The sequence below is a fragment of the Vanessa cardui genome, chromosome 17 (genome assembly GCF_905220365.1).
Source record: "Vanessa cardui chromosome 17, ilVanCard2.1, whole genome shotgun sequence".
Classification (NCBI taxonomy): Eukaryota; Metazoa; Arthropoda; class Insecta; order Lepidoptera; family Nymphalidae; genus Vanessa; species Vanessa cardui.
The window spans coordinates 10,504,436-10,524,754 of record NC_061139.1 but is presented as its reverse complement, the minus strand read 5'-3'; the positions used below and the strand labels follow the sequence as shown (position 1 = coordinate 10,524,754).

Below are 20,319 nucleotides of genomic sequence, written 5' to 3'. Positions count from 1 at the left end.
AGAAATAGAGAACTGTGCTTGGATATATTTGTGCACTAATCTTAAGAATGTTTGTAGTCGGAATTTGCCAGAAGGACATCACCATTTACGTTCCACGAGTTTTCGTTTCCAAGATACAAGTTACATTAATTATATGTAAACTGTCATTTTCATTTGTTATTATCATTTGATATTTTCATTCAATGTCAATAATTCTTATGTACATAAATATTTTTTTATTTACAGACGTAATGTTTATTGAAATAATTTTCGATAGTGATCTGACCAATTTCCCTTTTAATAATTCATTATGAATCGATGGAATTTAATTTCAATAACGCTCTCAAATCAATTGTATACTGTCGTATAGTTCTACGGTCATCCCCACTCTATGTATAGCAAACTGATCGGGAAACAGCAAAAATCATAATCTAAAAAGTATGTACTGTATATTGATGTCGGTACAAAGTGATACTCTAGTCTTCTAAACCTTCTCTTTTTTGCGAATATCAACCAATTCTCTATGACATAATTAGTGTCGTGTAACAATAATTGTAACCGTATTATCGAATCGTAAATAAAAAAAAAGCCACAATAAACCGCTAAATGTCCAGGAATATATCACATAGTTATATCTAAAATTGACTTATAACTGCCATTTATATTTAACTTTACTCTAAGGAATCTTTACATAGTATAAAACAAAGTCGCTTTTTCTTTCTTTGTGGTTTTGTTTTAATATATAGTGTGATTCAAGGGGAAGGTATGTGTATATAATACATGAACAGTGGTGATGACCAATTGCCACCTGGTGTTCATACAACAAATAAGCACTCTCGATTGGGCCACGTCACATAGGCAATTGAAGATAGCCCATTTACTTGTAATTTTTAAAACATTTGCATATAATATGAGTTGGTTTTCAACTTTTTTTAAAATGAAGTAATTACATGACAATTTAACTGTAAAAAAAGTAAGTAAAGTAAAGTAACAGCCTGTAAATATCCCACTGCTGAGCTAAGGCCTCCTTTCCCACTTAAGGAGAGGGTTTTGAACATATCCACCACGCTGTTCCAATGCGGGTTGGTGGAATGCACATGTGGTAAAATTTCGAAATTGAAATTAGACACATGCCGGTTTTCTCACGATGTTTTACTTCACCGCCGAGCACGAGATGAATTATGAACACAAATTAAGCACATATAGTGGTGCTTGCTTGGGTTTGAACTCGAAATCATCGGTTAAGATACACGCGTTCTAACCACTGGGCCATCTCATTAACGTCCTACAATAGAGATAAAATTATAGTTAATAACGTATTTATTGCACGTACTGAACTTTAAACCATTCAGTCCTGTAATGAGTCGTGTGAATGGAGACAGAAGCGTGTCTTCTTTCATTACATTTCTGGTTTACGTTTGAAAGAGTTAAATGAAAGCGATGAAACGCGAATGTGGAAATGAGTGAGTGGGAATGAGATGGGTTAATTATTTCTTTTTGTGCGAGCCCTCAGTGGGAGATAGCTGTGATTACCTCGCGACCTCCGTGGCAAAGATTAGGGGCTGAGATATGTGACGTATCCATTTGTTGCAGTGATTTATGTTCATTGTTACCGAATTGATCCGGTTATTACTAGTAAGTCAAATTTATTTAATTTTTTATATTCTAGATTATAAAGGAAAATTATATAATGAAATGGATTATATTTAACCAATTTATATACAATTTGACGTCCTAAGATATATTTTGCTAGATAAAAGCCCGGTTTCGTTTGGGAGAAATAAACATATATTTATCATTAAACTGTTTTATAAATGTTATGATTATTAAACATATGTTTTGTCGTGGAAAGTGAAGACTAACTGCACGAAGTTATTATAATAGATATATAAATAGAAGATGAATAACTGTAATTTTAATTATAATTACATATATTTCGAAATGAGTCGAGATGGCCCAGTGGTTAGAACGCGTGCATCTTAACCGATGATTGCGGGTTCAAACCCAGGCAAGCACCGCTGATTCATGTGCTTAATTTGTCTTTATAATTCATCTCGTGCTCAGCGGTGAAGGAAAACATCGTGAGGAAACCTGCATGTGACAAATTACATAGAAATTTTGCCACATGTGTATTCCACCAACCCGTATTGGAACAGCGTGGTGGAATCTGTTCCAAACCTTCTCCTCAAAGGGAGAGGAGGCCTTTAGCCCAGCAGTGGGAATTTAAAGGCTGTTCATGTTGTTGTTGTTGTCATATTTCGAATGTTGTATCTTTTGGCAACATCTACTAAAAATAATTTATTAATTCTTATTATTTCTGAGATGGCCCAGTGGTTAGAACGCGTGCATCTTAACCGATGATTGCGGGATCAAACCCAGGCCAGCACCGCTGAATTCATGTGCTTAATTTGTGATTATAATTCATTTCGTGCTCGGCGGTGAAGAAAAACATCAACAACCCGCATTGGAACAGCGTGGTGGAATATGTTCCAAGAAAGGCCTTATTAGAGCAGTGGGAAATTTACAGGCTGTTACTTTTTTTTTCTTAGTTACCTTAATTTTTCTATCTTATTATTTAAAAAAAAAAAAAACATTTTAATCTAACACAATTAAACAAAAGCCGCGCGGCATCCCACGCTATACGTTCTATGTATATTGGTTTAATTTTTCAGTTACACAATACGAAAATGCCCCATAGTATTGACTTATGTGAAAATTTATTTTTATTATATTAATGCAAATGAAATACCGATCCAATAACGAAACATACCTGAACTCAAATCTTAGAGAGTAGATACATATAAAGTATTAAATAGCTAAAGTAATGGATATAATTCCGAAAAGCCCATACCTCCGATTGCCCTGAATTTTGATAGGTATATGTATTTTGGTACGCTGATAATGAATGTGATAACCAAAATACCCGCAAATTTCATTTTCAAGGTCAAATACAGAAATAAAGGGTGTTTTTCAAGTTTAATATATATTTTTAAAACGTATTTTAAACACGGTATCCTATATCAGATTTTAAATTAACATGATTATTTTTAATATTAAAGTTATTCATTTCGGGATATTTACCATGTTTTTTATTTTTTTTCGGTGGAGCTCGATATTTCGACATTGTCTACGAATGTCTTGTTCACGAGACTGTCTCGTGAATAAATAACTCTCGAAATAAATAACTTTTTAATAATCCTATATTAGATTTTAAAACAAAGGCAGATAGATCGGTAACGCGACATGATGCATCGTTTTCTTAATACATAAGCCTTTTATAAAAAACATTATTGGTTAATAATAACATAACCTAATATTTTGACAAAAATAGGTTTTTAAGTAATATAGAAAAAAGGTTTATCGAAATAAGTTTTTATTCTTTGACAAGACGCCTGAAAGAGCTTTCAGGCTCGTACAATGAGATGCGATTCAGCAAACACAGTTTTAATTAGCGACATTCGTAGACTTGTGTGCACTGACACTGGAAATTTTGTGAACACCCTGTACTTAGTGCTTTAATTATTAATATTTGTATATCTGTAGCTGAGTTATGTAAATAATTTATTATAGAATGAAACTTATTTTAATTATTTTGTTACAGTTTAATGATTTGGATTAAAATTCAAAGTCAAAAATGTTTATTCAAAATATAATAGAAGTTATTATACTTTCTTATTGATAGTCAAAAATCTACTACGGGTTCGAAATTTAACACAGACCTGAGAAGAACCGGCGAAGGAAACTCAGCGGGATCATTTATTTTAATATTAATATCATGTTACATTTACAGTAACAAACGTATTTTTGTTATTTGAAACAGCCTGAAGGTCCACAAGGTGTGCCATCAACTAGAAAGTAGATTGTATTTCTTTTCTATGTATAATGCTTGTTCCCACTGCTGGGCCAAGGTCTTTCGGGTTTTTATACGGCAAACAATTCTAAATGAGTCGCTTCAATCGCGGTATCGATCCTTTTTTCGGCATCATATTCATTTTTTTTTTAAATGGCGTTGCTACTTCATTTTTTTTTTGACATTTTCATTGAATTTGGTAAAAAACTCAATATTTTTTTCAAATTACTTACCATAAAAAGTTATTACTATAATATTGCATATTATTACTGTGTACAAAATCTGTGTGAATTCTTGGACCAATACTTTCAGATTTTACACATTTCTTCAAATTACTTCGTTTTCCTAGCATTCATTTAATTGGTTACGTAATACGTTATCGAGATTATACGAATCAAATCAAAACGTAATCGTTGCTCTTCGGGCGTTTTATTGTTTTACGAATGCAATGATCCAGTTTCGGGCAAGTTGGATCGTTTTAAAATCGGAATCAAAATGTAAGTAATCAGAATTGGTCCTCAATTTTGATTAAATAGAGGATAATTTTTGTTAGGAATCGTCAATGTCGGAATAGAATGATTACTTGGCGGTAAGACTTTGTACAAACCCGGCTATCCCGGATACCCGGGGTATCTAGAGTGGGTAAGGTATTTTAGCGCCAAATAACAGTATTCAGCGTTATTTTGTCTCGTTTTAAATGGTGAGGTATAGTGTGCCTGTATAACACGCACAAGAGACATAACATCTTAAAATAACAGCCTGTAAATTATCCACTGCTGGGCTAAGGGCTCCTCTCCCATTAAGGAGAGGGTTTGGAACATATTCCACCACGCTGTTCCAATGCGGATTTGTGGAATGCAAATGTGGCAGAATTTCGATAAAATTAGACACATGCAGGGTTCTTCACGATGTTTTCCTTCACCGCCGAGCACGAGATGAATTATAAACACAATTAAGCACATATATATAGTTGTGCTTGTCTGGGTTTGAACCCGCAATCATCGGCTAAGATGCACGCGTTCTAGCCACTGGGCCATCTCGGCTCTATAACATCTTAGGTCCCGTGGTTAGTAGCGCATTGAAAATATAAGGAATAGATATTTCTTACAGTGCCATTGTCTATTGACGGTGATCATTTACCATCAAGTGGCATATTTGCTGCCAACTTTTAACATAAAAAACAAATCAGGAACATACCAATCCGTTAACGCAAAACCAATTATTTTGTTTATGACCCGTATTTTAGGAAATTGAGGCATCGATGTAGTGGTATCTGGAAACTTTCACTGGAAATCTTTATTTGACTGGTGTTTGCGATGACCAAACGATTTTTTTTTAAATATTTTATAAGTAGCCAGTTATTTTTGTTAAAAAAAAAAAGATCTATAAAACAAAAATGTAACGAAGATTTTTTTTAATTTTATATAGTAATATCGATTGTAATTAGTGGGCTTTTACAAGCACTTTTGAATCGTCTCCAATTAAGTGAAGGTACCACCGTTTCGGAAACTAGATTCTACCGAGAATAACCGGCAAGAAACTCAGTAGTTACTCTTTTTCAACATTTAAAAAATACAATCATATTAGATAAATACAATTATACAATGTATGTAATGTATCCTGCCTGAAAGTCCACAGGTTCATTCCAGGCTTTTTTATCATCTACCGGCATGAAAACTAGTAATCTTTATTACTTTCTTTTAATATATGTAGGATATACCGGAAATCAATAAGTATTAACTATGTGTTTTATCATCTATAATATATTTCATAATTTTGATCAACACGATTTAAAACATACAGCGCCATCTATTAGGCTATAGAGTAAAACGCACATTATTTACTTTTATATTTGCATATTTACTTGGTGGTAGGACTTTGGTACCACCGTATCAACAGATATTCTTCCACCAAACAGCAGTACTTAATATTATATTATTACGGTTTGAAGGGTAAGTCAATGTATCTACAGGCAATAAGGACATAACATCTTAGTTCCGAGGGTGGTGCTTTGGTGAAATGTTTAATGTTTATAGACGATGGTGAGCACTTACCATCAGTTGACCCTGTGTCCTTACCAATTACTTAATAATACACATAAAACAGCTGTCATTGAATCATTTAATATACAATGTTCATGAGTATAAATATTTTTTTCATCTTATTATTGCTTGTGGCAACACTTTATATTTAATTCAAAACTAATTTAACGAATATATATATAAAAATGGTGTCTCGTCAATCTAGATATAAAGTCGCAGATACCAAGATGCTGGATACAAGCCCCTGATCGGGCCGACAAAATTTCATTTGGCAAAAATTCTCAGACAAAATTTGATTGGCAGAGATGGCCCAGTGGTCAGAACGCGTGCATCTTAACCGATGATTGCGGGTTCAAACCCAGGCAAGCACCGCTGATTCATGTGCTTAATTTGTCTTTATAATTCATCTCGTGCTCAGCGGTCAAGGAAAACATCGTGAGAAAACCTACGTGTGGCAAATTTCATAGAAATTCTGCCACATGTGCATTCCACCAACCCGCATTGGAACAGCGTGGTGGAATATGTTCCAAACCTTCTCCTTAAAGGGAGAGGAAGCCTTTAGCCCAGCAGTGAAATTTACAGGCTGTTGTTGTTGTTGTTGTAAAATTCTCAGTCCATCGTCCCGAGGCTGGAAGTACGTATCCCCGTTATCCGTAAAGCACGTAAAGAAATAAGTCCTGCGCTTAAACTCTTACCAGTCTTATCTTATTTGCCGTCACATTGGTTTGTGAGAATAACGGAATAGATATAGCACCTGTGTTCACGTACGCACTCAAAAATGCACGCACACACTCACACACTTGGTGGTAGGGCTTTATGCAAGCTCGTCTGGGTGCTTCTATAATGTATAAAGAAATTTACAACAACAACAACCTGTAAATTCCCACTGCTGGGCTAAAAGCCTCCTCTCCCTTTGAGGAGAAGGTTTTAGAACATGCATGTTTCCTCACGATGTTTTCCTTCACCGCCGAGCACGAGATGAATTATAAAGACAAATTAAGCACATATATAAAGTGGTGCTTGTCTGGGTTTGAACCCGCAATCATCGGTTAAGATGCACGCGTTCTAACCACTGGGCCATCTATATTTGTTTGAGAGTGAGTGACTTACTTGTGCACTGGGTGTCTTCTCGATGACTTTCGGCTGCAACCTTTGCAAGTGATTTGGCAACTGGATCTTGGAGTCTTTATTAGCTGTATGTTTGTCCGTCTTCTGCTTAACTTCGGAACTCTGCGTCTTATCGCCCATCCGGTTCATCTAAAATACAAGTACATTAAAATTATCATCATTTTGTTGATATAAATACTTTTTTTATGATTAATTTATGAAGTAATTATTCAAGGGAAACAGTTGTCATTCTGTCATACAGAGCTGAGATGGCCCAGTGGTTAGAACGCGTGCATATTAATAAATGATTGCGAGTCCAAATCCAGTCAAGCACCGCTATATATATATGCTTAATTTGTGTCTATAATTCATCTCGAGCTCGGCGGTGAAGGAAAACATCGTTAGAAAACCTGCGTGCGTCTAATTTCATCGAAATTCTGCCACATGTGAATTCCACCGACCCTCATTGGAACAGCGTGGTGGAATATGTTCCAAACCCTCTCCTTAATGGGATAGGAGGCTTTATCCCAGCAGTGTTAAATTTACAGGCTGTTACTTTACTTTTAGTTGTCATTCCTATCACCATTTGTTTATTTAAGTAAAATATATTGAAACGCGACAGTTAAATTAACAAGTAGAATATAAGTGTATCGTTTCGTATCGTTGTTAATTAAGTGTCACTAGAGCCTTGTAGTAGAAGGAACTTTTTGAATGGAAATTTATTGTTACGCAATGTAAGTAAAAATTAATGGAATTTCATTGCAACGGTTAAATAAAACCTTTGTAATGCGTACATATTCCATTTCTATTATGTGTGTGTGTGGTTTTTTTATGGTATATGTTGGCGGACGAGCATATGGGCCACCTGATTGTAAGTGGTCACCATCGCCCATAGACAATGACGCTGTAAGAAATATTAACTATTCTTTACATCGTCAATGTGCCACCAACCTTGGTACTAAAATGTTATGTCCCTTGTGCCTGTAGTTATACTAGCTCACTCACCCTTGAGACCGAAACACAACAATACTGAGTACTGTTATTTGGCGGTGGAATAACTGATGAGTGGGTGGTACCTACCCAGACGGGCTTGCACAAAGCCCTACCACCAAGTAGATAGTAGTAGTTGTTTGAAATAATTACCATATTTTCATTTCTCCTTATGATTTCAAGTTGTTGTTCGCGCGCGATCGTTTGTCGGATGGCGGGAGGCGGTCTTATCTTCTCTTCGTTACCTAACAAACAAACATCTTTAGTGCAGCCTTCAAATCAATTATAACTAAATGTAATATAAATAATCTGTAACGTCAATAACTCGAAAGTGTTGTGTTCTTCCTCTTGACCATCTGTAGTCATATTATAAATACGAAAGTAACTCTGACTGTCTGTCATCGGAGAACCGAATTTGATGAAATTTTGTACGAATCAAGATTAAACCCAAGTAAGAACATTTCCTACTTTTTTATACAAAAAACCTAAAACGTAAAGCGCAAACAAAGGTGCTAGCTGCGTCTAGTCATCTTAAAAATTAAACAAATTAATTTATTAATTAAATAATAGCAAAGCATACCAAAGAAAGCGACTTTGTATATGTCGGGCTCCAGCACGAAGGCGTACAGTCCCTCGAGAGAGCGCTGCTGCACGTAGCGCAGCCCGTAGTCGCACATGGCGCCCGCGCATGCGCGCAGCAAGCGACGCTCCGCCTCGCTGCACAGCTGCGCATGCGCATAAGCAAGTATCGTTATGTAGTCACTAACAGCTGCGCACGCGCACGCGTGTAAGCCAGTGTCGTTATGTAGTCACTAGATGGCTCTATGTGTGTATGTTTTTCTCGGTAGAATCTACTTTCCGAACCGGTGGTAGCTTCACTTAATTGTAAAATGACGATTCAAAAGTGCTTATAAAAGCCTACTTGAATAAAGTTTATTTTGATTTTTGATTTTGATTTTGTCAAGTGTGTGCGCAAGTACACGGGCCACTCTCATAGTCTATTGTAAAGGTCGACGTAATAGGCTATTTGACTGGTTTTTAAAATCCATTTTATATTGTTTAGTAGATGTTGAGGAACCCAGTAAAAGTTTATTTTTTATTTCTAGTACATATTTGCCAAAAAATATCATCTTAAAAATTCCATATTTAAATAGCGCGCAAAAACGCTACTTGGACAATATGGCGCTGCAATGGGGTCGGTGAGGTCACTTGCCTGTATTTTAATCTGTGGTACATATAGTAGAAAAGCAAGGTTTACAACAAAGTGACTTCATCATAAGCCCGGCCAATCAGGAGCGTTTTGTGTCACGTGACAAACGTTTGAAAAAATACTTTTTTATTTATGGATTTTTGAATAAATTAGGTATTATTTTTAACTTTCGTTAGTAAATAAACATTTTTAAACTCATAATATACACTGATTACAATAATTCACAATTTATTTTTCGCATTGTCAAATAGCCTATTTTAAAGAGTTCATGAACATAAAACAGGACGAGAGTTTTCAATGGCACGGAAGTAAACTTTTCATTTTATGTGTTTATGAACATTTCTGTGACCTATTTGTCACGAACTGGATAAAATTTACAAATTCATATATTTGCTTATGTGAGTCGTTGTTTTGTATATGAACTAAAATGTTTTATTTGTTTTTGAATGGGTCCTTTGATGGTTTAGTTTGAAACCGGTAGATGGCGCTGCATTTGGGAACTTCAAAAAGGTGATTTCACTTGAGGGTAGGATGGGCTAATATCAGATAATATAAATAGGTTGGGGGTAGATTCCCCACCGTTCCCCACCGATTTCGTTCTGACCCGAGGTGCGATCTCATAGGAGACACCCTCAGGACGAACTTTAGTTTTAATTTAGAGCCCCGCGCTCAACCTCAGGGCAGGGGACATTAGTTCTCGCCCGAAAGTCAGGTGACGCTGTGAAGGCCAGTAGGGCCAACAGCAATACACAACACACAAAAAAAAAAAGATTCCCCACCTGCACGTTGGCGGAGCGCAGCGCGGGGGACAGCACGTAGGGCAGCAGCGGCAGCAGGTCGAGCCGCAGCGCCAGGCGCGACACGTCCGCACGCGCCGCGCGCACGCCGCACACTGCGCCCTCCAACTCCGCGCGCCGTCGCGACGCCTGCACGCACACACACACACACGTTACACACACACGTTACACACACTAAGTTATCCCAATTAATTTGTGAAATAAAAAACATCTTTTATACTGGCTCGAGTCGAGATGGCCCAGTGGTTAGAACGTGTGAATCTTAACCGATGATTGCGGGTTCAAACCCAGTCAAGCACCGCTGAATTATGTGCTTAATTGTCTTTATAATTCATCTCGTGCTCAGCGGTGAAGGAAAACATCGTGAGGAAACCTTCATGTGACAAATTTCATAGAAATTCTGCCACATGTGTATTCCACGAACCATTTGGAACAGCGTGGTGGAATATGTTCCAAACCTTCTCCGCAAAGGGAGAGGCCTTTAGCCCAGCAGTGGGAATTTACAGGCTGCTGTTGTTGTTCTTTGCTGTTGCTCGCCATTGGGCACAAGACAAGTGGGTTGAATTCTTAGGTTGTGTAGCTTCAAATTAAAACTGTAATTAAGTGATATAAGTACCTCCTGTGCTTGCATGGGAAACTTCACTTTAGTCGTCTGCCTAGAAGCCAGCAGACCGTGACACCTCGCTATGCAGAGCGGTAGGAAGGAGTACATGGAGTAGTTCTGGTTCCGCTGGATCCAGGTGCTGATGGCGTCGTACATTCGCAGCCACGACGTCGTCTCGCACGCGATGAGCAGTCTCGAGTCCACTCTCGCTGCGAGATAGTTCTCGAATATTCCTTCTATTATTCTGTGAATTAAAGATTCAAGTGAAACACCCGAACACACATACAAGCAAACACATCGAACAGAATCTTTCTTAGTTTAAATTTTCTATTAAGTATTCCTAACTGTTAAATTTACTCAAAAACTAATTTTACACTTAAAAATTATTTGAATAAAAGGTTAGGTTAGGTTAGTTAACTATCAAAATAAACTTTATCAGATTTATTTAAACGTGCAAGCAAGACTTGCGTTTTATTAACCTTAATTATAAGTAAACAATCTTATAAGTATTCAATCTTGATAATATTAAAAAAAGGTAATGTAATAGCATGTAAATGTCCCACTGTTAGACAAAGGCCTCCTCTTTGCGAATGATAGCTTTAAAAAATTTACCGTAATGTAATTGGTATTCAGCCGAAAAACGTATAGCTGTTTATAGATTTTTAATTTTAAATACTAACGATATTGGTTACATAGATTAAAGTAATAAAAACATGTATTCATTTGTATAATTGACAAACCTATCGTATTCTCCCGCTGCCTGAATCGTTTTCAGTATGGAATTGGGGTTGTTATCGTTTATGGTGAAAATAGCTTGCAGCGCTTGCATCATGCTCGTTGTATTGTCTCTGGTACCGATCGCTGCGTTCTCTACATCTTCTATATTTATCTGAAATAATAAATTGACTTTGAATTTACCAATTATTTGCTCTAATTTATTCAGTTATAATCAGTGAACGATTTACACTAATACACTCTTTTTCAATAACACATACCGGCAGTAACATTGGAACAAACGCCTCATAATGAGTGAGAGAGCCTTCGAAAATAATGATATTATGTAGGCACTTAAAATTGCTAAGTTCAATAATTTTTCTTTTATGGCATATTTATTTATTTATTTATGTACCAACAGAGTAAACAGAGAATTATATAAATGAAAAATGTGTACATAGGGATAACTTATCTCTAACAAGAGATCTCTTCCAGAAACCCTGAATCTAGTGGAGATTATCTGTAATACAGATTTATGGTGTAGGTACAATATCAATTAGTTTTATATTATAAAATTATGTTATGCATATGTGCCAAGCATACATGATGTTCATAGATGAAATTTTCATCAGGAGAGACAGTGCCTGGCCATGGAAATTTGCAACACCTGGGAGCTTACAGGTAATTTGCCGGCCTTAGAGAAATTATTAAGCTCTCTTTTTGAAGGATCCAAAAGTAATGTAAGATACAACTAATGGCATAGACGAGAGGTCAGTGACGTTTCAAATATAAAATGACGGACCGCCCCGTCGGCGCGGGCCTTGAGGAAAGCCAGCAGCTGCAGCGCTGAGCGTTTTCTTGAAGGATCCAAAATGAATGAAAGATACAACTAATGGCATAGACGAGAGGTCAGTGAACTTTCAAATATAAAATGACCGACCGCTCCGTCGGCGCGGCTCTTGAGGAAAGCCAGCAGCTGCAGCGCTGCGCGCACGTCGCCGGCCGCGCGCGCGCCCAGCGCCGCCAGCGCTCGCGCCGACACGCGCACGCCCTCCGCGCGCGCCACGCGCCGCAGCCGCGCGCACACGCGCGCCGCGCCCGCGCCGCGCACGCCCACCACCAGCGCCACCGCCCTGCGCACGCCGCGTCATAGTAGCGACGACCCCCATGGTCGAGTGGTGTGTACACCGGTTTTCATGGGTACGCCACTCCGAGGTCCCGGGTTCGATTCCCGGCCGAGTCGATGTAGATTACCATAAGTTTTCTATGTTGTCTTGGGTCTGGGTGTTTGTGGTACCGTCGTTACTTCTGATTTCCATAACACAAGTGCTTCAGCTACTTACATTGGGATCAGAGTAATGCATGTGATGTTGTCTCATATTTATTATTATTATTAAATACACGTAAGCCTTATTTAAGAAATAAGATATCTACTGTTGAGGATAGCGTAAAACTCACATAGTTTCTGAAGTTATTGCACACGTTAAAAAGACGCACCAGTCGATTACTTACTAGAAACACAGTAGCGTGTCAAGCAATGTACTACAGAATCATGTCAAAGTCAAAGTCCAAAACCTTTATTCAAAATGGAAGTGTTTACACTTTCTTATTGTTTGTCGAAAATCTATCGCCGGTTCGGAATATAATATGACCTGAGAAGAACCGGCGAAAGAAACTCAGCGGGATCTAATTTTTTCTTTTTTTTATAATGTCAATATACAATAATAAACATTTTCACATATTTTTGTTATTTGAAACAGCCTGGAGAAACTAGAAAGACATTAGTGCTGTAATATCCTTTAGCACACAAACGCTCTTTAACGATTCTTTTGAATCTTCTTTTTTATGATTGAATATTGTAGAACGTTTTCTGGGATCCTGTTGTAAAAACGTATACATAGTTCAACGTTCACGCTCCAATACATCTAATGCCATTTTTAAGGCCCATGAAAGTATTTCATTTAAACATATCAAATTTGGCTCATAAATTGCGAGCTACTTGGAATTTCATAAATACACAATTTTATATTAACAGTACCTCAGGTAAGGCCCATGAAAGTATTTCATATAAACATATCAAATTTGGCTCATAAATTGCTAGATACGTAGATATTTTAAATTTCATAAATACATACAGATTAATTTTAACAATGACAGTACCTCAGAGGTCTTAATGAAGTTGCATACAAATCATTGCATATCGCAATAACGGGTCTCTTTAAGGGCTGCGTCTTGTTTTTCTTCTTGCCTTCCTCCTTCTTTACGCTAGTGGTACACCACTTCACTAACAACTCCACGGTTTGTATTGGAGCACCATCGATTTCATCTGTAATTAAAAAAAGAGTATTGATCATTTAACCGTTTTGTTTGGTTGATGTTCTACAAATATAAGAAAAGTGTTCTTGGACGCAGTTTAGTAATCTATGAGTATCAGTACTGTTTGTTCCTCTTATTTATTTCTAATACTATATTAAACCATCAAGATAAAATACTGATTTAAATAATATGTATCAATATAATTTGTTCACTCACAAAATCAAAATTAACTTTATTCAAGTACGGCTTTACAAACACTTTTGAAACGTCATTTAACAATTAAGTGAAGCTACCACCGGTTCGGAAAGTAGATTCTACTGAGAAGGACCGACAAAAAACTCAGTACTTTTTCAACATTTAAAAAATACATACATACATACATACCCTGCCTAGAAGTCAACAGGTATTAACTCCACCCTATTTTATCATCTACAAAATCTTGTATCAAATAATATGCCTTTTTATCAATATATTTTTTACAAATCATTTAAAATTACGAAACGGCAGAGTTAAAAATGTCTGCGGATTTTTATTACAGGAACGAATATCTTGCCCCAAGAAGGATTTATTGAATTTACGGAGTCGGAAACTTGGCGTTATAAGCTTATCATTACTTCTTTCGCACATACAATGATTATCACTGAATCTATCAAAGAGATCAATGTTACTGTGAATATACATAATATTGTTTTAACCACATTAAATTTTCGTTGTGCATTAACAAATATAATCTTATTTTTATGACATCATAGATCATATCATACCTCATGAACACAAAAACTCATTTGTAAGTAGTAATGATAGTAATGAAAAGTGACAGTAAGTGTACTGCTGATTTTTCTACATTGTATTATAAACTTTTTCAAAGTGCTGAGATAAATTTCAAGACTTAAGCATGCTGTTATACTTCAAAAGATTTTTTTCCTTCTGAATTTTTTATTAATGTGTCAAATAAGGAATACAAGCCCCAAATATTTTTTAACAAATGGAAATAGGCTATTTGACTGGTTTTTGAAATCAATTTTATATTATTTAGAAGGGTTAAGGAACCCAGTAAAAGTTGATTTCTTTAATTCTAGTACATATTTGCCGAAAAATATCATATTAAAAATTCCATATTTAAATAACGCGCGAAAACGCTACTTGGACAATATGGCGCTGCAACGGGGTCGGTGACGTCACTTTTGCTGTATTATAATCTGTGGTACATATAGTAGAAAAGCAAGGTTTACAAGAAAGTGACTTCATCATAAGCCCGGCCAATCAGGAGCGTTTTGTGTCACGTGACAAACGTTTGAAAAAAAATGCATTTTTATTTATTGATAAATTAAGTATTATTTTCAAGTTTCGTTAGTAAATAACCATTTTTAAACTCATAATATACACTGATTACAATAATTCACAATTTATTTTTCGCATTGTCAAATAGCCTATTAATTTTAATATTTTAGTGATTATAAAGGTTTACCTAACACAAGGCAGTTAGGCCTTCTCTCCCTGTCTATGACCGACTGCATCAGTGTGGCACTCTGTAAAGCTGTCTGGAAGGCTTCGGTACTTCTCTCATCTGATGCGTTTAGTTCAACTGGTCGGTAACCTAGAAATTATAAGTCAATAAATAAAATATTTAGTCTATTAATTAAATTTAAAAAAATAATGTAAGAAAATAAATATATCACTATATGTATTATTAAATAAAAAAATACAAATGTATGCGTATGATATTATAGAATTATGTTTGTACTTAATGCTTTGTCTGTATTGAATGTGACATTCAAGAAGATGCTCTGATGATCTGCCTTTTTTATAACATTTATTAGTAAGGATAATCTAGACACGCGGTAGCGGGTCAGCCAAGTTCAGGTATCACATACATTACAATATTTAAAAGAAAATCATTATGAGCAAGTACAATTATATGCTATTAAACAACTAGCTGTTACCCACCTCTTATGCTTCGATCGATCTTTGACAATTATGTATCAATTGTTCATATTGATATGTTCAAAAGTTTCCATGTCATGGACGCACAAAGAAATAAAATATTATTATATAGATGTAAGGCTACCATTGTGTTTAAAACTACATCTCATAACATTAATTTGAGGTTTGGTCACAAAAAAATATTAAACATTAATTTGTAAAAATGAATACAAAAAATATATAATCTGTTTTTTTTTTAATCACCAAATTTTTAGTTTTACTGAAATTGCATTTTCTGCATATAACTTATTGGTTTAATAATTGCTCGACAATTATTACAAATATGCATGATCCCAAATTACCTGCCAATTTAGCCAAAAGATGTGCCAGTGTCGTTTTGCCAACACCTGGAGGTCCACACAGCAGTACCACTTTGTGATGTGGACGTCCGTCATCATCTAATTCTGGTTCATCTTCCTTTTTCCCCTTCCATTTATTGCTTAATTGAAACTGTCCTGTACGCTTGCTGAATGCATTACGTTGATGTGGTTCTTTTGTTTTGACATCCTTCTTGAATACAACCTGAAATATTTAAAACGAAAGTGAGAAAGAGTGAGAGTAAAATCTTACTTCATACAAGCCCAATTCAGTGAGTTGGTAACCTCACCATACATTTTGACAGCTTAATACTTTTTTTATGGAATAGGTTGGCGGACGAGCATATGGGCCACCTGATGGTAAGTGGTCACCATCACCCATAGACAATGACGATTTAAGAAATATTAATTATTTCTTACATCATCAAAGACACTAACCTTGGGAACTAAGATGCTATGTCCCATGTGCCTGTAGTTACACTGGCTCACTCACCCTTCAAACTGGAACACAACAATACTGCATACTGTTGTTTAGCGGTAGAATATCTGATGAGTGGGTGGTACCTACCCAGGCGGGCTTGCACATAGCCCTACCACCAAGTAAATACTTAGGATTGTTTTAATGATTAGTAAGTCAGTGTAACTACATGCACAAGGGACATCACTGCTTAGTTTCCAAGCTCGGTAACATGCTGGAAGGGGGTAATGACTATTTATCAGGTGGCCTATTAGCTACTTTGTCTAACTATGCAAATAAGTCCATTTTCATTGTTCCATTTATTGAGATATTAAAATAATAAATTTAAACATTTACTCCGTATTTTTAATGTGTAAGTACAAAATGTATAAAGAATTTTAGTAAATACATAACATAGCTATTCTCATATAAAGTACAAGGGTTGCGTTTAAGAAATTGCACTACTTGTCACAGCTTTTGCTTTGCAAATTGATAAACATCAGAATATTAAGCACAACCCCACCAGTAAAAAATAAGATTGATGATCTTATCTACATTAAGAAATCGAAGTCTCCAATTTGTTATTGTCTGCTTAAATATAATTGTACCTTATCCCACAAGTGCAGCCAATGCAGCACAGCCCGATTAACTGGTTCATCAGACAACAAGTCCACATATGATTTTGGCTTATACTTCTCCACCCATAACTCATTCACATTTTCATTGGTAAGTATTTCCTCGGATAAATCAGGTGTATCCTGCTGCTGTTTCTTGGTTTCCAGCTAAAGTTATATTATATGAGAGTCAAATTAATCAAATATTATAACATAGTAAACTATAATAAATGTGCAAGAAATATATATTCTTTTCATTTTAACCACACCACCAAAGCTCCACTACCAGATAACTTGCCTCTCAAAAATTGTTAAAATTTCAAATATTTGTCGATGAAAATGAGGGAGTGTTGCCACACTAGATAAAATATTCTTAGTATTAAGTCTATATAGACCAAAAGTCACAGCTTGAAAATAAGATAGAATAATACATAATTACAAAAGTTTAAATCACAGAATCATAACTGTAGTAGTCAGTTAAGCTATATTGATCATCATTAGGTTAACTATAGCAATTATTTTGTATAGGATTAGTATATTTAAATATAAAAGTAAGTAACATACACCATCTTGCATTTTAGTGAAAAGTTACTACTAGGTTTTTTTATCACCAACTTTACATTTAATTAAGTAATGTAAATGTTAATAAATATTCAAAAATACTTCATTGTGAAGTTTACTTGAATAAAATTGATTAAATTTGACTTGAGTATTTTAGTACAAGTGTAGAAAAAGTAAATTTTAGAGTAATAATTACAATCTTACAATTTTTCTAGCTTCTTCCCAAACTGATGCATATGTTGATTTCAGTGACAGCTGATTGGTTACAGCATCCAATGACTTTTCCCACAAATCTTTACACTCCAATCTCACATAGGCACGATCTCCATTCCATGTGGTAAATGACATAAAAGGCCAGCTTAAATAAAAATAAAATAACTTAGAAGAGTTTTACAAACACTATATAATGTAAACAATTATACATACGTTGGAACATTCGTAGTCAGATTTTCCTTTATATCATAATCTGGCCCACTATCAGCTACAGCTCTAGAAGTTGGCTCAGCTAGTATTTGCCTCAATTTCCTACTTTCAATTATTTTATCTATTAGCTCCATGTCACTTTCTTCCTCGGTCTTCTGTCTTTTACTCGGCAATTGTATATTATCGAAATCAATATCATTAATATCACCGAATAAATCCTCAACTGTCCTTTTATTGGAGACATTTGGAGAGAGAATGTCGTCTAAAGCTGTTAGACTCGGAGTTAAGCTGATTGAAACATTATCAGTGCCAGGGGCTTTAGTGCTACATGTTTCACTAACAACTGGAATCTTAGTAGCAATAGGACTTGAAAAATCCAAGCTTCTCTTTGCGGGCAACAATTTCTTTCTGACCGGATTCGAATCTAAAATTAAAATTAGTTATACTAATTAAGGTTTTTGTACATAGCATTTTTGAGTATATACATTGTATTTGATAATGCCTTACCTGCATTTTCATCCATGTCACGTAGTAAATCGAGCTCGTCTGAATACATGAGCTCGTATTCTTCATCGGGATCCGGATAATCACCCATTGTGCTTGTTTACTTCTACTTAGTTTACTAACTCTATATGTTGAAGGTTTTTTAACTTAATGATTCGCTTAAAACAACTTAGTCAAAATCATCAAAAATAAAGGGATTACAAGATTTTAATAACTCAAGCCTAATAAATTAAAAAGTATTATGATTAATCAAGATGAGTAACTCATAAGTATTACATTTAATTTTTCCTTTTAGAGTTAAAATAAAATATTTAACCGCCAAAACTCAGGTCGCAGCTGGTTTGTGATTTGTGTATGTTATTCTGTCAATTTTGACAATACTAATGTCATATTGACATGAATTGTCAAGGAATTCAATCTACAGAGTATGTCAAAATACAAAACAATTATGATGAATCTGTTAAAGTAAAATCTGTATCACATTTACGAATATAACTTTAAGAAAACACCAGTCACCGCGGTTTGTGTACACCTATCTTTTATTATTTGAAGTTTAAGAGCGCAGTCTGTAAGCGTGGGAATTTATTTTCGAACACACACAATTAGGTATTTTACAATAATACATTTGCATTTCACGGTGTATCGTACGCATCCCCTGAAATAATCATTTGTTTTTTGTCGTTGCAACAAATAAATTATATTTTCATTGCGTATTCAAAACGTAGGATTTATAAAAATACATTTAAATACGAGTAATGTATTTAGCTATGAGGTTGTCACTCGCAAAATGAATTTTAAATTGTTTGTTAGCAAAGGGTGCGGTCAGAGTGCAAAAAGATGCCTAATGTACCTAATGATTTTTAGATTTTCAACTCCTTTTGTTGCTTCTAAATAAATAATTATTATTTTGAGAATATTTAAGACACATTAAATAATCACTTACTAATATTTAATAAATAAAAATAACGGAAGCATATATTAATTATATTGTTTTTTTTTTTCATTTCACTAAAATCTATTAAATAAACACAAAAAATATTACAATTAGACAATTATTACGATAAATGCGATATGAAAAAAATATCTAACACAATTTTTTTTTATGAATTACAATCAGAGGCAGAAAAAACTAATAATACATTTACAACAAAAAAAAATTGTTTGGTATTATGGGGTATAAAAAATCTTTGTCTTAGTTAAACAAGTAAATGAATCAAGAAAATGTTTTTAATGAAATAATTCAATTAAAATTATTTTATATTAGGTATATAAAAATATAGGGGTTGGGTCGTTGACGGGATCTGGTCATAAAAGGTACTAAGCATCAATACACAGAGGAATGTATATCAACATTTTTGCTTAGCACTATGTACTAACTAATGTATTCATAAAGCAGTTAAAGAATTAAGAGTTAAGCGGACTAACGTCATCAACATCATGAGCAATGGTATGAGTTACCGTTCGTTTTAAATTTAGAATTTAGAAAAAAAAATTAGGCAACTGTGAGGCAGCAAATCCTCCACAAAACAGCAGCTACAAGGCAGTAAAACTCTCCAGTGAAGTCAACCGAGAAATATAATAATACTTTGGAATATAATTTTAAAAATATATGACGATAGAGTGACTTTGATTAAATGATAGAGCCGTGTAGTTTTTTCTATATGATCTGTAAGACCAGCATGTATCAGCTACTACTGTGATCACAGGTATTCCGTTAATGTCTACTGCGACGTCTAGTAACACTAAATCAAATTCCTATGCAGCTTCTTCCATTCCATGTATAACATTAATCGTACAGGTTTTTAGACATACAGGGTATTGCAAAATAAGCAGAAACCTGTTTTAATCCAG

General features: G+C 35.1%; 1 protein-coding gene across 1 annotated transcript in view; it reads right to left on the bottom strand.

Moving 5' to 3' along the window:
• Positions 1 to 18,816, bottom strand: part of LOC124537059 (chromosome transmission fidelity protein 18 homolog) — a 46,949-nt gene extending 28,133 nt beyond the window's left edge. The window contains exons 1-14 of the mRNA XM_047113771.1: positions 18,472 to 18,816; positions 17,968 to 18,388; positions 17,746 to 17,899; positions 16,975 to 17,148; positions 15,895 to 16,114; positions 15,078 to 15,206; positions 13,454 to 13,619; positions 12,234 to 12,426; positions 11,320 to 11,468; positions 10,592 to 10,823; positions 9,958 to 10,104; positions 8,549 to 8,693; positions 8,122 to 8,213; positions 6,982 to 7,128 (exon numbers count right to left, since the gene is read on the bottom strand). Of these exons, the coding sequence (XP_046969727.1) occupies positions 6,982 to 7,128; positions 8,122 to 8,213; positions 8,549 to 8,693; positions 9,958 to 10,104; positions 10,592 to 10,823; positions 11,320 to 11,468; positions 12,234 to 12,426; positions 13,454 to 13,619; positions 15,078 to 15,206; positions 15,895 to 16,114; positions 16,975 to 17,148; positions 17,746 to 17,899; positions 17,968 to 18,388; positions 18,472 to 18,559 (2,457 nt within the window). The 5' untranslated portion in view covers positions 18,560 to 18,816. The remainder of the gene's footprint in view (positions 1 to 6,981; positions 7,129 to 8,121; positions 8,214 to 8,548; positions 8,694 to 9,957; positions 10,105 to 10,591; positions 10,824 to 11,319; positions 11,469 to 12,233; positions 12,427 to 13,453; positions 13,620 to 15,077; positions 15,207 to 15,894; positions 16,115 to 16,974; positions 17,149 to 17,745; positions 17,900 to 17,967; positions 18,389 to 18,471) is intronic.
• Between the last annotated feature and the right edge of the window lie 1,503 nt (positions 18,817 to 20,319).